The sequence below is a fragment of the Rhamphochromis sp. 'chilingali' genome (assembly GCF_963969265.1).
Source record: "Rhamphochromis sp. 'chilingali' genome assembly, chromosome: 4".
Lineage (NCBI taxonomy): Eukaryota > Metazoa > Chordata > Actinopteri > Cichliformes > Cichlidae > Rhamphochromis > Rhamphochromis sp. 'chilingali'.
Window position 1 is genome coordinate 27,820,802 of NC_137948.1, and position 21,687 is coordinate 27,842,488.

The 21,687-nt window shown below is 40.4% G+C and overlaps 1 protein-coding gene across 6 annotated transcripts in view; it reads right to left on the reverse strand.

Annotated features, from left to right (window-relative positions):
• The window catches only part of fbxw7 (F-box and WD repeat domain containing 7), a 134,888-nt gene that overhangs the window by 61,748 nt on the left and 51,453 nt on the right, over positions 1 to 21,687 (reverse strand). For 5 of the 6 annotated variants that reach the window (XM_080880642.1, XM_080880641.1, XM_080880639.1 and 2 more), the window contains one exon: positions 21,143 to 21,655. In XM_080880642.1, the coding sequence (XP_080736768.1) occupies positions 21,143 to 21,655 (513 nt within the window). Of the gene's footprint in view, positions 1 to 9,037; positions 9,475 to 21,142; positions 21,656 to 21,687 lie in introns of those variants that run through there. The other variant, XM_080880644.1, reaches the window with a different exon arrangement.

The following is a 21,687-nucleotide window of genomic DNA, read 5'->3' on the forward strand; positions in this document are numbered from 1 at the left end:
TACTGCTAATCAATGTCAGATGAGGAATCAAGTCACATGGGCTTAATATGGACACTGCCACAAGCAGCTATTGTATGTCTCAGAGGGTATTGTGTTCATTTCAATTCTGGTGTTATACCTGAACATCACAAAGCATTGTACAGAGATTAGTGCTGCACGGTGGATTAGAGAAAGATTAGGCGTTCTTTTAGGCTCGGAGAAAATTCTACTTCTTTAAGAGGGCTACAAAAAAGAACATCTTCACTATAGTATAAAATGCAAGATCTTTTATGGATTTATAGTTTGGGTAAAATAAAAGGTTGTTTCTTTATTGTTGTTTTTAACAAGATGTTCACCAGTGTTAGTTTCTGAATTATCTGAAAAAGTCAAAAAAACCAGGGTGTTGTGAAAAATGACTTCAGCCGAACTGCTCCACTACAGTACCACAAGTTTTATTCATCCGTCTTTCTATCCTATCTTATAAAGGCCGACTGCTCGCCTTGCCCTGCTAGAGACCTTGCGTTCCTCAGAGAGTGTAATCCTCTTGTTGCTGAGCAAATATTCAAATCTCTTCTCAATCTCTGAACAACAGACCCCTCTGGCACCTGTAAGGTATGGACATGCATACCTCACCTTACCTACAATACCATGCCTGCAATTATAAAAGTTGGATCTGATTTATCAACTGTAGGTTCATTTATTTAAAAAAAAAGAGAGAAAAAAAAAAGACCCAAGTTCAGTGTTATTTGCCCTTACAAATACTCCATATGAAACTCTTCAGGGTGTAAAACAGACCCGACTTTCACTGTCCTTTCTTTGAGTTTTAAAAACCTCTCAAAGAAACCTCACAAAGTAAATGTCAGATTACAGATAACGCTTTACACAGCGTAGCAAAAATAAGGAAAAGCCCACAAAGCTGACATTAGACACTGACATTTTTGCAGCGGTTTAACAGTACAGGGAGTCACGGTCTGTAATGTCCAGACTGCACTGCAGCACAACACAAGCGCACATTAAAGCAGGGAGACCACACACACTGACTCAGACAGCAGGGTTCATACACCGATTAGATAAACTATGCAGACGGTCGCATCAGTTACTGCCAGTCAGTTATCCGTTCACAGTCTGTCTTCACTGATGTCCAGATTACAGCGAGCAGGTCGCTGTGAAAGGCACAGCAGCGGCTCGCTGAAGGTCAGTGATGAGAAATGCTGATACTCAGACAGGGGTAAGACACCAGACAGCTAAGGCCCTGTCATTTCAAAACACTGTTTTAAAATTAAAATTGGGGTTAACACCACTGACGCCAAAAACAAAACAGTCAGCATGGTTACAACCATCATCTGAATTCTATACCTTATACTTTGCCCACTGAAGTCTGACGCTGACTGTAGGTAGTAAGACGGGAAGTCTGTACAGAAAAGGTAACACCAGTTCAATGGCACAAAATAATGTGCACTTATTTATACATCATCAATGATGCAACACTGCAGCAAACATGCCACTGCACACTTGACATGAAATTCAACATGAGCATTAAAAAATACTTTCAATATTTTTTTTGCCACTGTACAATTTTTTAATTAAATGTAGGGTTCACTGATCTGCAAACCACTGTACAGTGCAATGTCAAAGTCTTGAGTCACCCCTCGTTTCTCTGTGTTTCAATTTCAAGGAGAAAAAACACAAATTTTTAAGTGGTCTTGAGCAACAGTCCTCCAAGCTTCCTGAAGGTTATGCCAAGCTTTTCAGTGGACATTGGCTGCTTTTTCACTCAGTTTCAGTCCTCATACTTTACAACGACATTCTTGTTTAATGATACTTTAATACAGTAAAGCATACCTGGATCGAAAAATACACTGGAACAGTATCAGTCATGGATTGGCCTCCCCAGAGACCAGACTTCAACATTATTGTAGTGTGGAATCATCTTGACAGAACATAAAAAACAGCCAACATCCAAAAAAAGACCTTTGAATGTCCTTCACAAACCCTGGACAACTTTCCTGAAGACTGCTTAAAGAAAACAAAAAGAAAGGTGCCTGAGAAAATTCTGATGAAGAAGAGGTGGTCATAACAAAAACTGACTTTGTTTTTACCTTATATACATTGTATTTAAAATGAGGTTTTTCTGTTCAATAACTTTGACTCATCTTCCTAGCCAAATATAGTGGAATTAGTAGTGACTAAAGACTTTTGCACAACACTGTATATTTCGTAACATTTTCCAGAGTTACATTTGTAGTGAAAATGTTTGAAAATCAATTAATATATTTCTGTATTTGTATTGAACCTTTATTTTGAACATGTTAAAGTAGTACCATTTATTATATTCACCCAACCTACCAAAGCAGGTTCAATTAGCAATTGTGACAATCCAGGGATTTATAACTTGCTGTTATTCTGATAGTCTTATCGAAGACTACTGCAGAAAGATATTAAAACATGGTGCTCTGAAAAATGATTTAATTCATTTACGTTTCATTTTTTCTCCAATTTAATCCAAACTACACTTCAAAAGGATCAGTGTGAGACGAGTAAACCACTCCGTAGACCACAAAAAATGTTTGATAAGCTCAACACTGGGTAATTGACAGGATAAATGGTTGGGGTGATAAAGAACTTGGTGCAGGGGTTAAAAACAAACTAGAGGCGGGTGGGGTGCCCTCCGCCTGTGGGCCTGGGGCTCGGTCACTCTGGCTGTCGGTGGAGCTCATGGGCACGTCACTGCAACCCCCCCTGGCGTCTGCTCCGCGGCTGCTGAGTGACCACTCATCTGTGACTCTCCTCAGCTCTTTCCCGGAGAGTGGCACGGTTGCCCCTCTGTTGGTCTGCCTTGGCCTCTTGTGCTCTGAGGGTCTCTGATGTCTGGAGCCTGGATCTCCTCCATACCTGCTTCATGCCCTGGAGGACGGGGCTATGGCTCCCTACACCCTCTAGCAGATCATTACATGAAGGAACCTTTTAAATACATGCGCACTCATGCTCACAGGTGTACACACAGGTGCTCCATTTGGTAAAGTAAATCCGTTGGGCATCTTTCTTGGCCTTTAGACAATAATTTTGATGGCAAAAGAACCAAACGGGACAGGCGGGGGAAAACAAACAAACAAACTAGAGTTGGCTCGGATTTAAGGCTATGGCGCATCCAATTGTGCTGAATTATGAAAGAAGAATGTGTTCCATACACCACAACTCAGATGAATTATTTAACCAGTAAAGAGACGTGGGTGGGTGTGCATTTGTGTGAAAGAAAGTGTTTGAGGTTTTATTTTGCTTCATGTTTTCAGTTTTAAAAGGCGATGTTTAGGAGCTGGGACACTAAAAGGCAGTTTATCTTTTCTCGGCTCCTGTCTAACAGCGTGGGAAATGTCAGAGCCTTCAGGCAGCCCTGTGGCAGGTGGAGGCACATTGCTATGCAGCATGCTCTGTATGTAAAGCACCACAACACTACAACACTGTACACCAGCAGCTTGAACTCGAGAGGTATTTAGTTCAGGCTCAAGTTAACCGATCAGCTAGGTCAACTTGACATTGGAAATTACATGCAAAATAAAATTGAGAAGAACAACATTTTCCTTTTCATTTCATGTTTCCCCCACAAAGTCATAATATTTAAAAAAGCCCAAGCAGACTTAATTTAGTCACAAGCAAACCACATAGGCCGTTTTCTGCCGCAGTGTTGAGTCTGCTTCACACGGGTAAACAAAAGTGTTTGGCTGATGTGAGTAGCTATCCGACTGGATCTGTATACTCCCTGGAATGGGACTCCTTCTCAGAATAGCCAATGGCAGATGCCTTCCCTCTGTTATTTGCAGCGAAGGGCAATAGAATCCACTCTCTTGCAATGCACTGTGGTTTGGACCTTAGTTCAGCAGAGAGCGCTTGAAATTTGGAGCAGAAAAATCAGTCAACTTTCAATTATAACTTCATGTGAGAACTCAGTTTTTAAAAAAGTTTTAAAGAAGTCCGACAACTGTGCAGCAAGCAGACTTTAGACATTAACACAGAACAGCAACATGTGCAAATGCATGCTACTGCACAACAGACCATTTAAATTTAGATTGTTAATAGTCTAAATTAACAAATTAATTAACTAAAATTAATTTTGCTTTATTTATTTTTTTAAACAGCTAAACAGCACTTAACTGAAAACCTAAGACCAGACTGTTTGCATCTTTGGTTGCAGAATGACTAAGTCAACATAATAAACAAGATCTCTTGAACATAGCCTTGGTTTTAGAAAAAATGCACAGTTCAGTTTTTTTTCCTGCTTTTCGGGGTTACTGCTGTAAGATGCAAACAAAAAACTCAAATACCTAACATGCCATGAAGTACATATCCATGTAAGTTTGTAAGTGCTCGAGCACTTTCATCAACCAGTTCAATAGCAACACCAAACAAAGAGGGGGCTCTCTCTGGAGCTTCATGCCAACCTCCCTCCAGTATGTTACAACGCATTGCATCAGTAATAGAAAGGAAAGAAGAAGGAACAAAAATAAAGGATGCAAACTTCAAAAGATTAATTAGCTTCTTATCCTGTCAAACACAATATTCTGTATTTGGCTAAACAGGACAAAAATGGTTAAGATGCCCGACTGATGCCGTTTGTAGAACTGAATGATGCTGTCAGGAGGGCTTTAGTTTATTTAAAATGCTTAACCCGTTTCTTGCAGGCAGGCAGTGATAAGGTGAAACACGAGTGCTGCTGAATAAAGAAGAAGTCTGGTAGAACTTTTAAGGTGAAAAAAGATAGTTTAAAATTAAATTATTCCAAATATGCTGGGCACTCAGAATAATTTACCTTACTTAAAGTGGACAGTGCATAATAAAGATCAATTAAATGGTCTTGCTGATCTTGTTAACAAAGTCCATATTTTTAAATCAGGCAATTTCAGTGTTGCTGTAGTCGTGTTTTTGCTGTGGCCATTTCTCATTATAAAGCAGCAGAGAACTGCATTTTGCTCCTGTTACACAGTCTTGTAAATAGTGCATCTAGTGTGTACCGTCAAACATTTAATTGGGAAGCCAAGTTCTGTCCTCCTCTGCTAAAAATAAGCAAGCACAGTCAAAACACTGCAATAAACTGAGGTGAAATCAAGGTTTTCAGAACGGAAAACAGTTGACCAACGACAAATAACACTTGAGCCTCCATCAAATCATCTGACCTCCAAGGAGCAGGATCCGGTGTGTATATCATGTCACCCTAGTTGTCACGTGCCGGTCAGGGACACACGACTCGAATCGAAAGTGAGCGCGGCTTCAGTGTCTCCAGGCACATGTTCTCAAAAATAGACAGGAAACCAGATTTACCGACCTGCGCATGTATGCCATCACCAACTAGTCAAGCGAGAGTATACTTCTATGCATGTCCGCAGTCATAATACACACAGTGAAGAATCTTGTTTATTATGACCAATTCTTTGACTACATATAAAATATGACTACAATCGCACCCGATGTTCCTAAACTATATGCATCATCATAAAACTGATGACACATATAATCTTAAAGTGCCCAAGGGAACTAGGAGAGAAGGCTGTAGAGATACAACCTGAAAAACAAGCATCAGATCTTTGCTGCCATAACCACCATAAAGGTTTTCATAACAGTAGCAGGTTTGTAGTTTTTCTAGAAGAGAGCAGTTAAAATGGCAACAACTGTATCTGACTGGAAAAGTCTCAGCCCAATTAACCACTGGTATAATTAAAATTCACAATCCTAATGAACAGTCTAAAGCAGGCCAATATATAGATCTGTATCACTATTGAACTTACTCATGGACAAACCTACAGGAGACTGAGGTGTGAGAAACTTGCTAAAGAAAGTTGTAGCATGCCCGGAGCACCTGCTCAAACCACAGATGCTTCTTGCTGATAGCCGTTGATGCAGGCATAGCTGCTATGGGCAAGAATAGATTGCCTTACTCAACAGCCCTGCAGTGCAGGGTGTGGTGGCTGAGAAAATTAATACCCCAACTAAAATGTCCTGCTGTTAATGTTCTATATCGTGACTGTGTTTCCGGCAGCCAGAATAGGTATCAAGCTGTTGGAGGAGATGGCAGTGCGGATTCCCCTGGTCACCTTAATACTGGAGTAATTCAAGACTATTTTAATCAGCACAGCAGTAGCTCCAAACTTTAGTGGTTTATATGTTTGCCTCACAAGTGAAAGATCTCAGGTTTGATCCCACGAGGAGACAAAACCCTTTGGGGTGTGTCAGAAAGGGCATCTGGTGTTTTTAAAAAAAACAAAACCAACATGTGGAGCTACCCGCTGTGGAGACCTCTTCTTAATAAGGGAGCAACTAAAAGTAGTTTCATTTTTAATCAGCAGAGTATGAGAAGGTTTAGAGCCTGGGTGCAACCCTCTGAGATACTCAGCAGACATATAGATGCAAGAAATAACCTCTTAGTAAAACCTCTTTAACAATTGAAAAAAAAAAAAATAATAATTGTAAGAAAACATTTTGTGAGCAACAAAGCAGAAAGTCCAAGCTTAAAATGCGTTCATACTGCCAGGTTATACTAAACCACAGAGACCATAAGAAACCCCTGCTATGCCATTCACTGACAGCTGTCACATATGCAGCATAGTCCACGTGGCATGTGCTCTACATGCAGCAGTGTAAGCAAGAACCGGCCTTGTGGGACCTTTCCATTTAGTTCTTACTCCAAAGTAAACGACATGGAAGCTCAAGATTCTTTTCAGACATACGTGTGTATGTTAAACCAACGAAATAGTAAAACAAAAGTATTCTTAAACAAAGCACATATGCTTTGGTATTTCCATTGCCGAGTCTGCTGCATAAACAGTGATGAAGATAGAAGTAGGGCTGTTCGATATAACGATATATATCGGATGACGATATAAAAAGCCCAAGATAGAAGAGTTTCATCCTTTGACTTTACCTCTTCGATCATTTTTGCAGTTTTCTTGCTTAATGCTTGAAAGCCAAGTGTACCATATTTGAAACACGAGTTCTAGACTTCTACATCTTTGTTATTTTGTTTCTCCTGAAAAACCTAAATAAAACTGCACAATACAATTTTAAACAATAAACTGCAAATAAATGATGATGTGGCAGATATAATTCAGATTTGGAAAAATGGCTAATCAACTTTTCTTTACCTTTATTTTTTATTTATTTTTTTTTTAGCAGTTTTATTGTATTTTATTTTGTTCCATTTAATTTGCTGAGCTATTTGGATTTTTTACACGCTGCTACTATACTACATTCACCATAGAATGGGTTTTATTGTATTGTATTGACATTTTTAGTCAGCATGAAAACTGCAGGCTATATTCATACATAGAAATTAGAGATAATAAAACACTTTGCTGTAAAACAAAGTGCAATGAAGGTTTGAACTCTGCTTTGTTTACCCATCCTGTTCCTGTTTAAACTGAAGAAACTGCCTGTTGTGACATACCACAGTTTATCCTTTTAACCTATGATACAGGCCATTACATAAAAGGCACAAATCTTAACAGACATTTCGTTTTTAAAAAATCGAATCAACAAAGCAGCTTGCTTTGTTCTGGAAGAAAACCCAAGAAGAAGAAAAGGACAAGCCGACCCTCCCCAGTGACTGTCACATCTATTCTCATTTCTATTTCAGTCCATATTTCACAACCTCTCTCCTCACCATCAGAGTCCTCTTCAGACTTTTGTGGCAGATCCAGTGGTGACATTTTTGACTAATCTATCTATAACTCCAATCACAGCACCCAGATAATTGGCGAAAGGTCACCAGGACAATTATGGCTCAATAAAAACATCTGCTGTCACTGCTCTAATATTTAAGTTCCCCACCAAATCAGATTCTTTAAATGGAGCGTGAGTACAATGTTGCTGAGTACAATAAGAAAGCTTTCCAGCTAATGAAGTTGATTTTAAGTAACATTTTAAGGGAAAAAAACAAAACCAACAAAAGAAACCTAACAAACCACACATTCCTTCTTATCGACAATTTAAAAAAAAAAAAAAAGTTTGACAAAATACAACTACTACATTACTGCCTGTATTAGTCGCTTCATTGCAAAATTGTGAAAACGAAACCAACCCTCAACTGTGTTATAGACTTTGAATTGTACTTTTGTGCATTTAATCTGACAATAAGGTGGTCTTAAAGTTTTTTTGTTTTCAGTTGGGAAGCTGATTTCTGGCAATCTGATTTCATTAATTTCCAATCACATTAAATTATCACACCGATTCCAGTGAGCACATGAGTCAAAGTAAAGTTTCAACGCGAGCAGTGTTACCATTACAGGCAACTTAACTAATGCCGTAATTAAGTAGTAATGTAATTTTATGGCTTCAACCAACAATACTGATTTCTACATTAAAATAAAAAAACAAAAACAAAAAAATGCAAACGTATTTGCCAATTAACAAAAAAGAAAAAACAAATGTCATAGAAGGCATGATCAGTTGCTCTATAGCCTATCATAAGTCAACAGCTGAAGACACTTTTGTTTTAAGGTTTTCCATTTAATCAATACTTTATCCAAAAACTTCCCCTAAAAATAGGCTCGTAGTTTACGGCCTTTTTAAGGCTATAAGCTGGTGTCCGTCCCCTGCCATGGGTGGAGCTGGGGCACGCGAAGCTTGTATCAGTGCATAGTGAGATGACAAAAGGACAAATTTGTATTTACATTTGCCATTTTTAAACTAGTCATATCACTACCAATCAACGTACTGTGGAAAAAGAAAGAAGAAATGTTAAAAAAGGGGAAAAAGGAGTGGGGGGGTTAGGTCAAGATTTTTAATTTATCTGTAGCATGTAACAAAAACAAGTCTATTACGTTTACAATTTGTCAGAAAAACATTCGCTTAACTCAGTTATAACCCTGTCAATGCAAACTATTACTAGAGTAGTAACGAACGAAAGCAACACAGCAGCTTAATTTTTTTGATTTGCCGTTTTCTATAAACAGGCAGCTATAAAAGCAACACCAACCAAGGTGAAAAGGGGTAAGCGTGTTCGATGACCTCTGGCATTTCCGGATCGGCCAAACCCAAACTCTGCGACTGGCTGAATATGTACAACACTCACCCGTCTACGATAGAAAGGCAAACCCTGAGCAATGATGTTGATGCTGAATATCTTGAGTACTTTCTGAGGAGGTAGTGATTCCGTGGCGATGTCTTTAGAATCAGCCGGGTTGAGTGCCTGGCTCTCTGGCGGGACGTGTAGAGTCTTCTCTTTGTTACAGGAAACATTCGGCATCTTTCTCTGAGCGCCGGATGACGAGAAACGGGGAATAGGGCAATGCCGCAGCATTGCAAGAAACAAGAAACAGAAAAGGAAAGAAAGAGATGTCTAACGTATCATTTCCCACTAAGGGGCTCTGAAAACCGACCAACTTGCAAGTAGATACTTTTTCTTACACCACTGCTGGATCTCCCTCGGATCTCTCGAACATTGTGCAGCAGATGTGTTAAAACTGCACTTGTCGAGCTCCTACCTACTCAGAGCTCATGCTGACTGGCACCCTTTAAAATATCTCCGGGGTGTGAGGTCACTGTTGCGCCCAAGCCAGGCAGAGCAGCTGCTGTCGGGGCCTGAAAAGAGGATGGACCCAGCAGCCTCTCCCCCCTCAGACAGGCACCGTGGAATCTGCTCTCATGACCCCTCTGTGGTGGAATGTGTACCAAGAGTCGTCTGTTGCAGCACGTGTATCCAGGGAACTTCCTCATTGTAGTCATTCTCTGAGCCCCTCCTGGTCCTCCTACCTCTGTGGCCTACATCATCATTTAGCCCATTTAACTTGAACACACAAAATTGTCAGCATACGACAAAAAACCAGATATCTTTATTGGAATCAGATGTCAACATGCCTGTGGAAGGAAGGATTTGTTTTACACCAACCTTCTCTGGTTCATCCCTGAACCGTGATGTTAGGGAATGTCAGTAACTTTGTCAGCAAAGAGGCTGAAGATATTTCAGGAGGCGACACAGCTGTCCAACGTCAGTATGTGTGACACATGCATTTAAACAAGAATTCACTTAATCAGTGAGGGATGCACTTTGAAGTCTAGTGCATGTGTTTTCACATGAAGCTATGAAAGCGCAGCAGCAGGATGCGATGGTTTTTAATTAAACCGTGCACCACACGAACACAGTGTCAGAGATGTAAAGGAATAGTGATGTGAAGGTCCAAATGGCAGAACGAGAGAAGGGGCAGAGAAAATGGATATGTACATTCTCTACGTACGCTTTTATGCCAACTTACAAAAAAGAAAATTAATATGCAGCAGAAAAAACCTTTCATAATTGGCAGCGAATACAAATGAATCTCCAGTTCGAGTGAGTGGCAAAACACAACTATCCCTCTGTGCATTTAAATGCCCGAGCACATGGTAACAAAAGACCTACAGGGCTTAACCTCCCTTCTATTCTCACATCCACTATTGTTTGAGGAGGATTACAGGGCCTGAGCATCCGACAGTACGCCGAGGACCCCGACACACCACTCTGACAGTCAGCCGCTGGACGCCATTGAGTGTTGTAGGCAGACCAACACCCATGGCTTTTAACAGTATGTTTAGCACAGTTGGAACAAGCAACTGAACCTGCTGGACTAACAATGGCGACCACATTCAATAGATTCAAGGTTTCGTTAATAAATAAAATAAATTTTAAAAAAACGCTATTTTTTTTTTCTATAGGTCAACTGATCACAACTAGGAACCCCAGGAATAAGACCGATCACCAGCCTCCAGTTGGTGCATCATCCTCCAGCCTGTCACTCACTCCTTAAACACTTGAGGCAAGAAATGGTGCCTGTTGTCAACCAAAAACCATGGTCATCCAACACAAACTTGCATTTCTAGGTGGCGTCAGCTCTGGAGCTACAGCCAAATAGATGTTGGAGAAGGTCTGGACATCAAGAAAAACAAAGCAAGCACTCTATAAAGCTGTGGTGCTTCCTATACACATCTGACAGTGAGATCTGGGCAAGCCTAGAGGACTGAGGTCTTCCACTAACAATCACTCAGGCTGATCATGATCATCAGATGATTGCAACAAGTTTCCAATCAAGAGATCCTGTCCAGAGGATGTATCATCACAGTGGAAACAGGAAATTGTCTAAGCTCTTCGGAACAACTGGTTTTCAGCGAAAAGTATAATGGCTAACAAGGCAGATGAATGACAACCTCCAACACGTCAACAACTGAAAGTACCAGTAGACAAATCCCAATAAAATCTGTCTCTTCAGTTATGCAGGTTGCAGCCCGTGCAGAGAAACAAAGACTTGTTTTTTTTATGTTGTTCTCAAAAGTCAAAGAGAGACTAGGTGAATACTCAAATTGAGGAAATGTGATGTAAAATAAACAACAAAATAAAAATGTAAAAAAACAAAAACAAAAAAAAAAAAAAATCTGCTATACTCCAAAACAACTAATGTTGCCTGTTAAAAGCTCAGTCAATTGTTTGTTGGCACAAGGCATCCAAGTTCAGCTTGGTGTGCCAAGACACGGGCGCACCAATCCTCTGAGACAAGAGATGCAGAGTGTCGCCTTACACATATGCACAAAATAAAATTGTCTGATGACTATTGACTACTCTGAAAAGATGGATGCCCCATTCCTCCACTTATCCGAAACGATGAACGGGACCATTTAGTTTTCCCATAGAGAAAATAACCACTACTATTAGTCCACATCCAATGTGTCCTAACCAGTGAGGCACCAGTGAGCGGCCGCTTTTTTCTGATATGGTTCAGGCCTTGTAGGTTACTTGAGCTTTCAGACTAATCTTAGGTCAACAAGCTATGTGAAAGACACGCTATTCCAGTCTGCTACAACATGATCACCCCAAAGTAAGTTGTTAAACTGCAAGTCATGCAGGTGTTGTTTTTTGCTTGTTCTTCTTTCATTATAGAACAATTTCACATAATCCAAAAACCCTGAACGTTATCAATAAATATTAATTTGCTTTGTCCACGACCAAGAAACCTAAAGATTATCCTTCCAGTGAAAAATGTATTTTAAGTTCCCAGTTTGCTATGGGGTGGAAAGTGGCCTGGGGTTATGCACCATCATAAAAGGGCAAAAAATATCCCTGGCACAAAGTAGACAGGAACATGCATCCCACAAGCTTAAAAATAATCAAGAGTTAGCCAAACAGGAACAATTAAAAGAAACCTCATACCATTCTAATAGATACCGACAATATGTCATGGCCTATTACAAATTTATTGTATTATTACATTTATCTCTCCTTTTTTCTTTTTTTTTTTAAATTACTTTGCCTCACTGTTACTAATGGGTCAGAGGGGTTGCAATCCCTGAAAAGACTACTGGAGGCCAGAGGCCAAGAATGTTTGGCTTGGAGTAACTCAACATCATTACACGGGTCACTCCCAGCTTTTCAAAGTGACTGATGTGACGGGATAAAAACTTGGGTTGTGTGTGAGGGGCAAAGAGTGGGAGTGCCAGGTCATTATTTTCTTTATTTTCAACTGCTCCTGGAAAAGGAGCCAAGCAATGACATGGTCCGAGGAACCCCTTCAGATTCATGAGTAGTACTCATTGGTCCGGCTATTAAACTGGTTCGGGCAGAGCATAAATTCTGCTTAAATGCTGCCAAACTACCTTCATAGCCCATCACAGCAGTTTTGGAGAACTTGAGGTGATTGTGAAAAGTAAATCTCTACAGACTCAGATGAAATATAGATGAAATATATTTATACTGTGTGACAATGACAGAAAACCCATCAGCCTTAAATTAGTTAAACGATAATAATATCAAGGTATTCCAAAACTATAATATATAATGAAGTGGAAAAAGGCAGCACTCTGCTATTATCTTTAAACACCTCCATGGTACATATAAATGATTAAAGTGAAAGTTTCTGGAGGGGGGACTACATCACTCTTTCTGCTCCTCTGCATCGGCAATCTGAGCTGAGCCGCCGAAAGCCAACCACCACCTGGATTGTGTATGAACATGACCCCTCACACCACTGCCTCCCTCTGGTGTGAAGGTCTGGGACAAATATGCTGCACTGAAAAAGCTACATCTAAAATCTTTTGTGATACAACGCACTGCTTACATGATCTTCAACTAAGAACTGGATTTTGTAGGTGCTTGTTTCAACCCTGCAGTACACTAGTAAACTATACTATACATGATCTGATATTTGCTATGCTGTTTGTACTGCACTGAGTAAGCCACTTCATATTCTGTTTTTCCTTTCTTGATTTTTGATTATTTTATTTTGTCGTTTATTAAAAATTTCCATTACTAGTGATTTTAATATCAGATATTCATTGTTTATTTTATTGAGCTACACAGCAATATATATATTTTGGTTAAGCCGGTTACTTAATATTTGTTTTGTTACTTGAACTTTCAGGAATACCCTTGACTTTGGGATAAACCGTATAAACACCCCTCAATAAGAGAGGGGTGAATAAAAATGAAAGTTAAATTCTCTTAATGAGCTGCAAGAATGAAAGTGTTAGTTAATGGGAAGCAACTGAGAGTTTTATATTGCTGAAACAGTGACTTGCTGTGGTAGGTTTGGGTATGTTCAAATAGGGGCTCAAGAAAGCCCAGGTTAAAAAACAAAAACAAAACAGAAGTCCAGCTCGCAAAAAGACCTGCATGAAGAAAATGAGAATACATAACCTGGAAGTTATATGCAGAGTAACCCCAAAACAAGAATCAGCTGAAGGTGGCTGTAATGAATGCCAGGAATGCTTCAGAAAGGCGCAACGTGAGAATTGGTTAATTATCAGAGCAGGAGTTAACTACCTTAATTAGCCAAACTAAACTATTTTTGAAATAGAGTTATCTGTGTTATTTGTGTAGACACACACACACGCACACACAAAAAGAACAATTCAGCAGGCCAGTGGAGGTGTATTAGTTTATAATGAGGGCCTCTGTGAAAGTAAATCGTCATCAATATATATCGGTAATGACTCAAACTAGTTGCTTTCATGTGGGAGGCTGAGAACACTGGTCCTTTGTGGCTCATTCCTGCCTGTGTGATAAGGCCAGTGTGTGGGAGATGCCACCTACATCTGCCTTCTCTTTGGAAATATATTTAATTGGTGGCAGCGAATAGAGGTGTGTGTGTGTGTGTGTGTGTGTGTGTGTGTGTGTGTGTGTGTGTGTGTGTGTGTGTTATAAATTGTGTCCAAGTTTGCTAAGAAGTTATTAGTCATTCCATCTAAGACAATATAAAAACTTTGCTTGTGTACAGAGCCGACTGCAGTTTAATGCACATTATGAATTTAAGCATTCGTTATCGTGTTATTCATAAATACAGATTTAAATACGTTCTTATGGAAACGGGGATACCGTGAGAAATATTTCGACCTGACTGGAGTCAATGCCACCAAAGTCATGAGCAGACGCAGCTCCTAATATGTCCTTTTGTAATTACTCACAAAGATAAAGAAAATCCAATTATGGGGTTTCTGAAAGAGTTTGCTCGACTTTCATTAATCTCTGTATCATCCATTGTAGCTGAGATATTATTCCTTTTTTTCTTCTGATAGCTTCTCAGATTTTCAAACAAGTTCCCCACCCACATTTATCCTCAGATGTAAATTTATGCAGATTTCATCCAACTTATTACCCAGACAGCTGGACTGTGGTCAGGATAACGTACAGTAGTTTCTTTTTTCTCCCCCCTCCCCTTTTTTATTTTTTTAAGTTAAGGCAAAATTATTTAACGGACCTGCACATAGCGGCACTGACAGTTTATTTCCATCTTCTTTGAATCCAAATAATTCAATACTTTATTCTATCACAGTGGAGGTCGGTACCCTCTCCCCTTATCGCACCTTCCTGTTTTGCCTTATTGTGGCTCTGCAGATCCACTTGCCACCAAAGGTCTCTGATGAGTCATGATGAGACATCTAATCCTGTAAGATCACATAATGCCTTATTCATGAGTGATATATTAAAATTAATTCTAAGACGGACAGGCAGCAGTGTACTGTAGTGAGAACAAAATGGGTATATTATGTTCCTGCTTATTTAAAAACTGTTTAAAAGTGTAATTAAGATGCAATTTAACTGGATTTTGCAATGTGCTTTCCCATTTGAATTGTACTCTTAAAATACCGTAAAACATTTAATGTTTGTTTTTGTGATGCTGATTTGCATCAAAGGGTTTCAAATTCAAGAGTTACAGTAGTAGATATAATAGATCATTCTGCAGAGAAAGGAAACAGTAAAACAAACCATTTTTATTTGCACCTTGACCTTTTACCTGTTAAAAACTATTGTAATAAACCTGTAGTGCCAAATTAAAATATCCTTAAACATTTATTTTTATAAACCGCCTTCCCATCGACTAATTTATATGAGACATTGTACTGAGATACACCTGCTACAGCCAAGCGGGATCATGTTACCCCAACACCATATATTCATTTAAGTTATTTAATACATGAACATATGTTCTGCATGCCCTTTTAGTTCACATACCTTTGAACAGGAAGGAGTGTGTTTAAAATGTAAATCTGAGTTACGTTTTCAGTTGAATCCAGACCATCTTTGCTCTTTAGACCTTCAGCAATCTTAATGCGCAGCCAGTATCTAGATTCATAAGGCTCTTGATGTATTTAGAAGGTCAACTGATGAGCATGACCCGAAGTCTCACCTCGTTCGCACAAGATCACAAGATGGGAGTGTTGAGTAAGAGGAGAGGGTGAAGATTCTCATTTGGGCGACTTGAGCCTACGGCACCTGGGAACACAATCTGTGCACACAGGACATTCCGGGACATGCAGAGTGCGGAATATTTTTCAAGTTTAGAATTTTACAGAGCTGCTTGAACTTTCATACATCTATATATATTATATATTTTTAAGTTTGCAAACTTTAGCAACATGACCCAACCACACACGTGCTGATCTTCCACTGTTGACACACATGTATCATCAGAACTGCACATTTTCTATCCGAACTACAGGAACAAACCATGCTGTCATGTAATATCAGGTTGTCAAGCTCTAATCAAGCACATTAACTCTGGTTCTCCAACGTGGTAAAATAATTCTAAGCTTTAAATGAACGAACATCACAGATTGCAAATATATATTCTCCTATAGTTCGTAAATAGTCCAAATTAACAGATTTATATTTCAAGTGAAATATTTGTCTCCATGGAGTCTTTAAAACCAACCTGAATTATTTTAAGAATGAATGACTCAGTAAATAGACACGGACGGGCTGCTGGTCACTTTAAATAAGAGAATAAATTCAAATATAGCTCAAGCAGCAATGAGGGGGCCGAGTAGTGCATCAGCACAAAGTCGCCATGGTAACTTGATGTGATCAACTTCAAAAAGCGTGGGTGTGAAGACTGAGACGGAAGGAAACATTTTTGCTCGTAGGTGCACCTGCAGCTCTCGAATTTTTGGAGACTAACTCAGAAAGGGGTGAAGTAGTGAGGCAGTTTATGAGAGATAGTATCACTTTGTGTTTGCTGGCTCTACAGCAGAGAGATGGAGAAATGAACACCTAAAAAGCATCTGGTAGATTTGGTCTTTATATCCTAACTTTGGTGACTATTAGGGTAACGTGTAAATTAGCTGCAGTACCCATAGAGATCAAAAGTTCAAGTCAAGATCCAATGCCTTTGTCTACTGACTACTCAACTGCTATCCATCCTCTTTCTCAGCTCCTCATCATATTTAAAGGTTTACAGCTTACCCACATGGCTCAAAATTGTGCTCATGTTTACAACTAATGCCAATCACCAGTTAACTTAGTATGCATGTAAGTGGACTGCAGGACCCCCCCCCCCAAGCCTTTCCGTACGCAATCTCTACACAAAAAGACCAGGGTTTGGTCTTCCTGTATGGAAACAGTGGACCACACCAGACGCATAAATTCTGTCTGTGGTTTCTACTCACCTAATCTTAATGCAGTTGTACATAGCAGCTGTGCAATTTCTTAGGCATTTATTTTTCTTCTTTGCTAAACTATGCTCCATTTTACAGCTGCATATAAACGTAACCTAATATAAATACAGTGCCATCGTAGCTCAAACCGCGCTGCAGTACTGACTACATAAATGATAAGTACCATTTTTTCAGCTTTCTGAAATTATTACTCTGACTCCTCAGATGTGGTCCTAACTCTGCACCTCTGACATCCTGAATTATGCTCTAGAACAGCTGTGACACAGCTTCAGCTCCTGGATCAAACCGTGAAACCACCTGCTGCTAACTTCTCATGCTGCTAACTCTCCAGAATCTCAGTCTTCCTATTGTAATTTAGTTCATCATCGCTTTATGTTTGAGTGTCATCACAATTGATGGGAGCAGGAGACAGATGGGCTGGGGCTGCAGCTGTAGTGACACTGCATCAGTCTACTGCCGTAAACAAAGCCAAGTATAAAAGTGAAGCTCTAGATTTACTGGTCGATATACGTCCCTATCCTCACCTATGGTCCCGACTTCTTTTGTCAGTGTCTAAAAGAACGAGGTCGATACAAGTGGAGGAGGAAATGAGCTTTCTCTAAAAGCAGGGGTGGGGAAGTCCAGGCCTCAAGGACCAGTGTCCTGCATGTTTTAGATATCACCCTGGGTCAACACACCTGAATTAAATGATTAGTTCATAGGAGCTAGGAGCTTCAAGGAGCTTATTTAGCCATTTAAATCAGCTGTGTTGGATCAAAGACGCATCTAAAACCTGCAGGACACCGGCCCTTGAGGCCTGTAAGTCCCCCAGCCCTGCTCTAAAGGGTTGCTGCCTTCTCCCTCAAGAGACAGGGTGAGGAGCTCAGCCATCCGGGCATAGAGTAGTACTGCTGCTACTGCACAATGAAAGAAAGCAAGAATGGCTCCTGGGTAAGGTGTTTAGGGCATATCCCACCGCAGACCCAGGATATGCTGGAGAGATTACATCTCTGGGAATGCCTCTGTGTTCCCCTGGATAAGCTGGAGGAGGTAGGAGGTCTGGGCATCCTTGCTTAGCCTGTTGCCTGCCCCTGTGACCCATGCCCTGGAAAGCAAAATAAATTTTCTGCAGAATCGCAACCCGGGCAATGAGCATTTACATTAGACAACAAGTTCACATATTTTCACAATGTGCTCAGTGCGAAACAAAGGTGAATGGACTGGTAGGAATAGTCTTAAAGCACCGGAACCAGTTCTATCCCTGTATCACAGTGGCTCTGCTTTCAAACCTAAGCTAATGTGGTTATTTTTACAACCCAGCTCCTTTCTTTGTGTTCTGCATTTACATCTTTGTTCCTCCTACCCACCTTGTTATTTTACCACATATATCATGACGTGTTTCTATTTTACTCCTCTGATCACATCAGTTTTTTAATATTGTATCCACAGAGTTCTGAAATTAAGTTTTCATGGTTTTATTGAGGATGGGGGGTTCCTCCTCGGGTATCAAATAAAACTAAATTCAGCTCAGTAACAATACACGTGTGACTGTGATGAATGACTTACACAAGCTTCTTCTTCTGAGCTTCACCTTCTCACTTGAACTAATGATAAATGTCAAAGCAGTCCTCCTGCACCACCTCCTAATTCCAAGCATACAGCATCCACAGCTGAAATAAATGTGTTCATCAACATCAAAGCCAGCTGGCCCACTACACTGACTGAGACCCTGAAAAACATATCTGACAGCTGTGTCAGATGGTGAGAGGCACAGGGGGAGCAAATTCAGGCTAATGGCTATATTTAAGATAATATAAGCAAGGACAAAATCAGCATCAAAGCCTCTCACACTAAACCTCACACAACACCGACTCTCTGGTATGACACACAGTAAACAATACCACATGCTCTTCAACATCTATACTAAAACTTCTTGAAAGTATTGCTCAAAGAGATTTTAGAGAGCAAAACAGCAAAGACTGCAGAGCTATTGAAAAATCCATAACTTCAGTCACTGCTGAGATGAGAACTTTCCTCTTAAGTCCTCCACATTGCTCCAAGAGTATATTAAAAAAGGAAGGAATAATCTGACAAAATAGTAAAAAACGTTGGACAGCCAATGGAAATTATAAGTCAAAGTTAAAACAAACATAAGGGAGATTTGTGGTAGAAGTTTAATTTCCGGGGTGGGGGGATATGTATTTTCATGACCCCGTGATATTAAAGTTAAATTAGATAATGCCTAAAATAAGTGGCCAATGAAGTCTCAGGATGTCTGCCAAAACGGGACTAAGAACTTGACAAATATTGGATTAAGATGCTCAAAATTTAAATATACACAACAAATATGTGCAAAGTGAAAATATGTTGTTAGTATCTGCCATGTACAGAGACTGTTAAACAATGACATTTGGATGGAGACCTAAACACTTACTAAGCCTTTGGTACTAAAAGTTGTCAGCCACAGATTTACTACTTTGCTCGTTCCATCCAAATTGCTAAACAAAAATATGATTGTCACGCTGAGCCTCTCGAAAACTTCCCAACCAGCTCGATTTCTGGCTTTTAAATATAGGTGCTGTGAAGGCCACACTGAAAGACTCATCACTGAAACAAGACACCAGCGTTACTGTTGAAGCACTGGTGCATCAGAGCCTTTTGAATTAGTTTTAGAACATCAAGCGCTGCCTCGCTTCCAGCTACAATCATTACACATCATGTCAGACATCAATCAGTGAGGCATGAAGGTGCTTTTACCAGCTCCTAAAACAGCGCCTGGATATTGCACATATGAATGAAATACTGTCTCCGGGAGCAGGCTGTGGGCGTGTGTAGTACGCGGTTATTATTTTACTGCAAAAGCCAGTACAAAATGTTCCTGGAGTAGAGCTAAAGCAGAGAAAGGAAATTGTGCTTTCTTTTAATATTTATGCTCAGGATTAACCTGTCATGACAAAATTAGTATGCATGTGTGACACAGGGGAGAAAAAAAATACCATGAAAAGTCTCAGTAAAGTATCAAACTGTATCAAGCAAAGACTAGTACACTAGTAAATACGCATCTCCAGTATGAGCATTTTATCTAAGTCACAACAGAAAGAATCAGCGACTTTGCTCTTTTTAAACAGTTCTTCTCCACATATTTCAGGAGAGTCTTCACATCAGTTTCCTCAAGTCGCAACAAGCTTCACAAGCATTAGCAGCCACCTTTACATTGATTGTAATCATGCAGTTCAAGGCAGGACTTGTCACTCAAACTTGCAAGCGCGGAGTAGCCGTTATGAGCTGTTGTGACGAGCATGTCGCCACATGATCTCGCTCTAGTGTTCAGTTGATTTGAACACTGAAGATTCACATTATTTCCAAATATATGGTGAGCTCTGCCACCCCCAAAGAAACAACTTCCAACAGGGTGACAATGTTTGAGAGGCACAAAGCCGTATTCTTTGCAGTAACCTTTAATTTGCACCTGCAGGCGCTGACGTGTCAGGATTTTCATAAAAGTTCAGCAATTGATATGAGTGAGCAGTCACTATAAGGAAAACTCTCAGCACTCTATCATTACTCTGCCAGCACTGAGTGGCAAGGAGGGTCCACTCTACTGTCGAGGATGGCAAAGTTTATGTCATGAGCCACATACAGCTCCCTGTGACCTTATGTGGGCTGGGCCGGTGAAACTTCCTTATGTTTGTGGTCTATGCTATAGCAAAAGGTGGGGCTATCTGGTGTACTTATGAGTACGGGGAAAACGTGCCTTCAAGTCTTCCAGACACATCAGACCATGAACAGATTTAAACCCAAATCCCAGCTGTTTTCTCTTCTGAATCAACTCAGTCTTGAGCCACAACTGCCATTAACAAATGCAATTTCAGCACTTACTTAAAACAATGCTTTTATACTTTTCATCTCAGCCATTCAGGTTCATCTTTATAATTTTTCAACAATGTTTACTTGTCCTTCCAAATATATAATGCAGTTCCAGTATCCAATTATTTCCAAGCAGATGGTTCAGCTCCTGCAATAACAAGCGTTTTCCACAAGAGGGTGCTACCATCTTAAATATGGACCACGTAGGCGCAAGTGCAACACATTCAACAGTTTCACACAGAGATGTATAAATGACATAAACAATAAGTTTTTCTGGAGTTGCAGCGACATCCTTAATGGTGATGCTCACAGCACCGAAAAATATCCTGCACACATTTAAACAGTTTACACTGGAACTACTTTCGTCACTGGAAAGTAGTTCCAGTGTAAACTGTTCAATACAAATAGCTTTGCTTACCTTTTTGTTGGAAGAGCTTTGGCGTGTACATCCCGAGTCCTCATTATTATTGGGGGCAAACACACTGTTCCTGAGAGAGAGAGAGCCTTCCTCCTCTTCCTCCTCCCTCCCGCTCTCCGCTGAATGTTCAAAGTCATCACTGTCTTGGTCCATCTCTTCCTCATCCTCCTCTTCCTCCTCCTCACCCTCTTCCCGCTCCTCCTCTTCCCTCCCTTGCTCCTCCCCTCCCTCTGTCCTCTCCTCTGCCTCCTCCTCCTCCTCTTGGTGGGTGCTGCTATTGTTGTTCTCCTCCTCTTCCTCTTCCTCCTCTTCAGCAGCAAGCGGCTGCCCTCGCAGTCGTCGCTGCTCTGCCCCCCACATCCATCGGGCTCCTTTGTCACCTCCGTTCACGCCGTTTGGCAGGCCCTCTTCGTCTTCCTCCCCTTCCCCGTCCTCCCGAGGGCCGTCGCTGGCTCCGGACTCGCTCGGCGCCCATGGTTGTTCTCGCTCGCCATCAACCTGCGACGCCTCGGGCTGTGAAGAGCCAGAAAACCAAAATACAATAT